We start from the raw sequence: 7,973 nt of genomic DNA, 5'->3' as shown, positions 1-7,973 counted from the left end.
TGATCACTTCTGGGGTAATTACTGATCACCAGTTTTAATCATAATGGGGCTGTTTAAAAATAATTATGCAGTGGTAATTAACAAATAAAACATTAAGATCAAACAAATAAACCAAAAATATATGTTTAAGCAGCTAATAAAACGATTTATTTAAAAAGCAAAAATAAAGGTTAGCACTTTAAATTTTCCAAAAATCTTTGTATCCTGCCATACATTTTAGGCAAGCAGCTAACTTATTCTCATGTTCTGCTGGAATATAAGAAAGAGTTCCCACATGGGTTACTTTTGCTAGATTTTGTAACTTCATTAAGGGAGAGTGTAAAGTTAAGTAAGGAATGTCAACAGCTCTCACACTGAAATTTTCATTTTCAATCACTAAATGAAATTTACTAATTAAGAAATTTTAATTACTAGAACTAATTTTGCTTTCTAGAAGCTTTGTATCCTTTTTAGGCTTATAATTTCTCACCATATTTATATTAGGCTAATTTATAAACTTAAAAATTATTCTAACAATGTACACACATAAAATTAAGATAGAAGCAAGGTAAAACAAATTGGAACACGTTTGTCTAGCATACGGTTAAAAACAAATTTTGTGATTAAATTGAGTTAAAATATATTTTATAGTTTCATTTGAAAAATATGAACTGTTACTTAGGAAAAGACATTTATTTTAATACTATTTATGAAAAGAAATGACAATTATCATGAATTACCCCAGTGATCAATAATTACCCCATCTGTAGGGGGCAACATTTGATATAGTTTCCTATAATCAATTATAATGTTTACAGTAGATGTGAAACAATTAAACAAGAGCTTACACTATTTTCATATCAAAGAAAAAGAAAGTAACTCAAAATATTTATTATTAAGAGAAGGAGGGAGATCTTTGCAGAAATGAACACTTTTTCAAACCCATCTTTGAAATGGAAAATACAGAAAGCAGTTTAAATATACTTATTTTGTTAGATTAAACAAGAAACTATTATTAAGTAAATGTAGTTATATCTTAGTAAAGTGTACAAGCATTCTTGTCCATGTCTCAAGTTTAGAAAAAAATTATTTTTTTAAAATAAAACTTAGGTAATCATTATTTACCCCAGAAACAGAGTGATCATGAATTACCCCGGGTCACCCTACTATGAATTACTCTGATATCCATTCCATTGTAAAACTTAGATGTATTTAAAGCAATTTAAGTATTATTTTTGTTTTACCCTTTTAATATATCCAGTAATAGTTATTAGTATGCAACAATAACTCCATAACTCATTCTACTGAGAGACATTTGAGTAAAATTATTATATTCAGGGTTCCCGGGGTCCTTAAGAGTCCTTAATTTTTTAGCATCACTATAGTTGATAGGAACAATTTTTTAAAACAAAATGTCGTTTTTTTATCACTTAGAACTAGGGTAAAGCATTTTAAAGAGCCAAAAATTAATGTGTGTGGGGGGGTTGTCAGAGGCAAATGGAAGAAAGCATATCCTTTTATTAATACTATATTGGTTCTTTCATTAATATCTTCTGCCCTTTGCCTAGTATGATACTCTATAAGGAGAGTGAAGCATTCTAAAAGAAAAGAATAGTGTGGACAAAGGAAATACTGCACATGGAAGAGATAGTACTTCTTTTCAGGGGGGAGCAGTTTTAAGGTACCTAAGTAGAAGATCCCCACTAATCTTCAAAATTGACAAAATTCAAGAAATTCAGTTCTACTGGTAATAATATATATAGGTATAGGAATTAAGTAAAACGCTAAGAAAAGAAGTATCAGAAACTTTTTTTAACTAGAATCCATTAGTATCAGCATATGCAATTAAGCAAGTATATTGACCTTTTAAAGTGCGAATTTTTTATTATTTTATGCAATTTAATTGTACTTTTACTTTATAAGATATTTAGAAATTATGCACTTAAGATATTTAAAAATTTATGCATTTAATTTTAAAAGTGCAAATTTAATCCTGGTGTATTGATTAATGGTGTAGTCTAATCGCGATAATTGCTCCTGACAAGCCTTCCTGAAAGTTGATTACTTTAAAATAACATCCTAATGTAAAGCTTTCTTTTTAAACTTTTCCCAAAATATGATGAACCTTACAAAGTTTATTCCTAATACTGCATCAATTTAAGAAACAAGTTGCAAAAAAGGAATTTTCAGAAAAGTTTATCTAAAAAATAATAATTTAAATGTATTTTTGACATTTGGGGCACTTTTGACGTCCAAAGTAAGGACTTGAAGACAATTTTTTAATCGCTCCATAGCCAGTGTTGGCTGACAATTTTGTCCTGTAAAAAATTTATTAAATTTGAATGCGCAACATATTATAAGACCATTAATGACTTTTAATTTTTTTCTCAATGTTGCTTTTTATAGTTGGATGTGCATTGTTCTGAATTTCATGCTACTTGAAGACAACCAAAGATGTTAGCCAAGAATAGGTTATCTTAAAATTTGTCTCCACACAAATTTGCCTGCTAGCCACAGAGAAAGCAAGGCATTTTCATTATCTTATATGACTACAAAAATACTGTGCATTTTTTATTACTATGATTTTTTATTGCTATGTATTTATTACTATGAATTACTTTGATATTCATTCCATTGTAAAACTTAGATGTATTTATAACAATTTAATTACTATTTTTGCTTTACCCTTTTAATATTATATCCAGTAATAGTCATTAATATCCATAACTGAGGGTTCTGAGAGACATTTGAGTAAAATTTTTAATGATGTTTTTCTAAAAATGTATTTTAACTTGTCATAAGATTGTTCACTCTAACTTGTCGTAAGAGTTTTCATCATCAGTAGCTCGACAGTCCTGGGTGGACCCTGACTTTCTCAAGAAGACTGCACCAATCCTTTCTTCTGCGTGCCACGGCTTTCCAATCTCTGACCTTGATTGTGGTAAAGTCCCTTTGGAGGCACTCCGCCCATCTCAGTCGGGGTCTGCCTCTCTTTCTAACTCCAGTTGGCCTTGCCAAAAAGATTTTTTGGTGCTCTTGCTGTAAGAGTTTTCACTCTTAAAAAATCTTATGATGGCAATATATTTAGATCTTTGAAATAATAATTAGCTATATACAGATTAATACAGTTGCATTTTATACAATATGAGTTTTTTAGCAGAAGGTGACATGATTGGGCTCAATGTTAATACTAATAAGAATCTTTATATCTGTGTTATATGTAATAAAAAATTTTCAAACAATAGTAATCTGACTGTGCATTGTCGCTCTCATACTGGTGAAAAACCTTATTCTTGTAGTATATGTCAGAAGAGTTTTACACAGAAGAGTGGTCTGAATAAGCATAGTCGCTCTCATACTAGTGAGGAACCTTATTCTTGTAGCATGTGTAGTAAAAAATTTTCATGGAAGAATAGTCTAACTGCACACAGTCGCTCTCATACTGGTGAGAAATCTTATTCCTGTAGTATATGTAATAAGAGTTTTTCATATAGGTGGAAACTAACTAAACACAATCATACTCATACCCGTGAGAAAGCTTATTCTTGTAGCATGTGTAATAAGAGTTTTTCAGAAAAAAGTACACTAAATAGGCACTGTCGCACTCATACAGGTGAGAAACCTTATTCTTGTAGTATATGTAATAGGAGTTTTTCAGAAAAAGGTACACTAAATAGACACTGTCGCACTCATACAGGTGAGAAACCTTATTCTTGTAGTATATGTCAGAAGAGTTTTTCAGTGAACGATAAGCTGACTGTGCACAGTCGTTCCCATACTGGTGAGAATCCTTATTCTTGTAGTATATGTAATAAGAGTTTTTCAGAAAAAAGTACACTAATTGGACACTGTCGCACTCATACTGGTGAAAAACCTTATTCTTGTAATGTATGTAATAAAAGTTTTTCAGAAAAGAGTAAACTAACTAAACACTGTCGCACTCATCCTGGTGAGAACCCTTATTCTTGTAGTATATGTCAGAAGAGTTTTTCAGAGAAGAGTAGGCTGACTGTGCACAGTCGTTCCCATACTGGTGAGAATCCTTATTCTTGTAGTATATGTAATAAGAGTGTTTCAGAGAAGAGTAGGCTGACTATACACAGTCGTTCTCATACTGGTGAGAAACCTTATTCTTGTAGCATATGTAATAAGAATTTTTCATACAAGAGAAGTCTGACTGTGCACATTCGCTCTCATACTGGTGAGAAACCTTATTCTTGTAGTATATGTCAGAAGAGTTTTTCAGAGAAGAGTAGGCTGACTATACACAGTCGTTCCCATACTGGTGAGAAACCTTATTCTTGCAGTATATGTAATAAGAGTTTTTCAGAGAAAAGTAATCTGACTATGCACAGTCGTTCTCATTCTGGTGAGAAATCTTATTCTTGTAGTATATGTATTCAAAATTTTTCATATAGGTCTGATCTAACTAAACACAATTGCTCTCATACTCATGAAAAACCTTGATCTTGTAACTTATGCCTATAATACATTTTTTTCGTTGATTTTTTTATTTCTTCACTTATGCGTAATTGTGTTTGCCTTTGAGTAACTTAATTCTTCTAGTGAGTGTAATAAAAGATTTTGTGAAATAAAGTGATCTAGCCTTTCAGTTATTTTCATTGTGGTTTTAAAATTCATTCTTGTACTGCTGGTCAATTTAAGTCTCTCCACTCTTTAGGTTTGTGATTTCTCCATCACCAGTTTTTTATAAACCAGTTCTTCAATCCACTTTTAATTCATTACTTCTTTTTTGCTACACATCCTAATCTTTCCTGGAGGTTGATTATCCTGAACTTGAATTATTCATACTCCTCCTCCCTCAGATAGCAACAAACAATGATTGTTTCATCAATTGCGAATGAAAACCTGTTTTGTCCTTACATGAATTGTTCCAAATAAGGTTGATTTGTTGTTAAACTTGAATTGTTTGCGCACATCCTACCTCTGATATCAACAAACAATGATAGTCCAGATTATTGATTCTACAATTGACAATGATAACCTCTTTAGGCCTTACCTACCTACTGTAGATAAACTCTTACAAATAAGATTGATTATTTTTAAACTTTAATTGTTCCTACCCATCCTCTCTCAGATAGCAATGATAAAGGAATGGTTCATTTCAGTTTTAGATAAAATGAAAAGCTTTGTGGGAGCACAAAATCTCAACTAAAAAGAACTCTTGCATGCATTGTTGTTCAACTCTTGGAATTAGTTTTTGCCTCCTCATTTTGTCCGAATTTGTTAAAAGATCGCAGATTTTTTTACGGATTTTATAAAGTCTATACTGCAGAGATAAATTTGGTAAAAAACCAAAAAAATAAATAAATAAATATAAATCCAAAAATTTTACTCATTGAACACTTTTTAAATAATTGAAATTTGAGCATGTGTGAAGTGTGTAGTCCCATTTGTCCACAGAATGTTATCAGTGTTTAAATGTAGGTATGGATGCGAGATTCTATTAATTTAAAATGTGTAATTATAAATCTCAAAAGATTGTATAAACAGTTATTAAGCACGTTTTTCGATTAATTTAAGAAAGCGAAACCTTTATCTTTTTATGAGAAACAGCACAATTTTTGAGGTTACATCCATGAAATGCGTCTATTTACGATTATTGCGGAATCGTGACGAGCACAATTTATCGCCGGTACAACTCGTCGTAGCAAAAATGGACACTTACAAAAATTTTTTTTAAAAATCTTAATCGATTCATAATCTCTCATAACTCCTAGAAAATATTTCATCATTCTTTTTAAAATTTCTAATTATTAAGCAAAAAATGCTTCCTTTCGTTTTCATCTGAACCAGGGAGTCACGTGATTATAAACGATCTGATGTTATCTATGTCCATCTGCCGTTCATTTACAATTATTATGCAATATTAGCGAATACGTTCTGGCTTTCGTTAGAATTTTCGTCATGAAATCCAACTATTTTATAAAGTAAATAACTATGTGAGAACAAAGGTATATTTTATTAATTATCCCCTTATGTATCTTAATGAAAATGTGAGCTTAATATACCGTATTTTTATAATATTGCTAAATTTCAGTGGTACAAATTAAAACATTCTAAAAAGTTGGCGAAATTTTCTATCTCTGAATATTTAAGATTTTTTCGTTCAGTAAAAAAAAAATTCAAATGAGCTATGGATGTGTGATATTACTTATTGAAATGATTGAGCCGTAGTGGCTCAGAACAAATGAGCGTTCGCCTTCTTCCAATGAGGTGAACCGGGTTTGAATCCCAGTGATGGCGAATCCCGCACCTAATTCGAGCCGTACACAGTGCTGACGTTATCAGTGGTAGATGGATCATGATTTAGAGTCCCCTTACCGTCAGGCTAACCTTGGGAGATTTTCGTGGTTTTCCTCCCCATGCAAAGCTAATGTGGATTAGTTACATTAAAAAGTCCTCCACGAAGGCAAATTTCTCCTGATACTTGATCCAGGAGTTCCCTTGTCTTCTGGATTGGATTCAAAATTGCAGGGCTAAGGAGTTGAACATTAGTAGTCGTAAAACCAAAAAATTGAGTCGGCTGTTCAACGACTGCTTTAAAATAAAATTCTCATCATTAAAGTTATATTTCAGAACTCAGAAGAAGAAAAATTTGTTTCTCTTTTATTAACTTGTCTTTTAACACCGTTTTTGTTATATCAGCAGGTTTCAAAGATCATATCTAATGAACATCATTCTTTTACTGACACTTTTTTTCCAAAAATACGACTTTGTGAGAAAGTTAAATTGCATTTTATAGCGTTGAACCTTTCATTTAAAAAGTAAGAATATTTTTTGTTTTGTTTTTTATCTAGAATTTTCTTTTTCAAAAATTTATTTGTTTTCTTTATGACGCGGCAATTAAGAGGGTACCTAAACTTCACTTTTTTCCTGAAAATACGGACTTTGCAACTTGAATTTTTTTATAGCCGTTAATCATTTTTCTATTAAACATTTTTATTTAAAAAAAATTTCCGTAACCCCTTACTAATAATACAGCTAAGTTTTGATTATTTTTAAATGATGACTAAACTTGTTTATTTTTTATAACCGTCGTTAAACAGCCGACCCATATTTTGGGTTTGCGACTACTAATAATCATCTCTTTAGCCTTACAATTTTGAACTAATCCAGAAGACAATAAAACTCCTGGATCACACCCCCAGAGGAAGACTTTTTGATGGAACTAATCTGCTTTTGCGTTACATAGAGAGGAAAACCTCTCACTGTTAGCCTGCCGGCAAAGGGACTCTAACCCATGATCGGTCTACTACCACTGGCGATTTTTTACGTCAGCACCGTGGTTGGTGCGAGCTGGGAGCGAAATTCGTATCAACCAGCCGTTGCTAGGATTCGAACCCGGTTCACCTGTTCGGGAGGCTCCATCCCCTGAGTCACCATAGTTCTTTTATCTGTGATTGCAGAGAACAGCTCATTTTAGCACATTTAAACTGACCACCGATGATTTATAGAAGTAAATCATTCCTGCAACAGTCCATTGTGGGTTAGGGAGGTAAGGGCTCCACGATTTTGTGACCAACGGCATGAGTGAGGAAATGTGGTCAGCAGTTACGGACAGGTCACTTTTACTGTTGTGTCTTTGTAGCCAGTTAATAACCTTTTAGTTAAATGATAAACAAAGTCAACATTATTTAGGATTAGTATTTATTATTAGCATGAAACATGAAGCACGTTGTTACATCTTGTATACATCAATCTAGCAAGTACATTTGAAGTTGTAGTTGTTATATCACACCCCCCTTTTTAAATTTTATCGAATTAATTCAATACATAAAGAGTAATCCCATTAAGCATAGTAAATTAAACACATACATAATCATTTAAATATTGAGGTCGTCGTCTTATACGACTACTGCCTGGTCCATTCACAGTCCCTGATCTAGAAACTCTATTAGTAACGATCGTACATTTATTTTCTGGAGACTCATCAAGATCATTATAATAATGACGGGCAGTATTACCACAAT

The 7,973-nt window shown here is 32.0% G+C and overlaps 1 protein-coding gene across 1 annotated transcript in view; it reads left to right on the top strand.

Moving 5' to 3' along the window:
• Window positions 1–4,591, top strand: part of LOC107455218 (zinc finger protein 850-like) — a gene marked incomplete at its 5' end in the record, with an annotated part of 28,839 nt that extends 24,248 nt beyond the window's left edge. Inside the window, 1 exon segment of the mRNA XM_043056456.2 lies at window positions 3,102–4,591. Coding sequence (XP_042912390.2) covers window positions 3,102–4,446 — 1,345 coding nt within the window.
• Between the last annotated feature and the right edge of the window lie 3,382 nt (window positions 4,592–7,973).

Source organism: Parasteatoda tepidariorum, chromosome 10 (genome assembly GCF_043381705.1).
Source record: "Parasteatoda tepidariorum isolate YZ-2023 chromosome 10, CAS_Ptep_4.0, whole genome shotgun sequence".
In the NCBI taxonomy this organism is placed as follows: Eukaryota; Metazoa; Arthropoda; class Arachnida; order Araneae; family Theridiidae; genus Parasteatoda; species Parasteatoda tepidariorum.
This window is presented reverse-complemented; position numbering and strand designations above follow the sequence as displayed.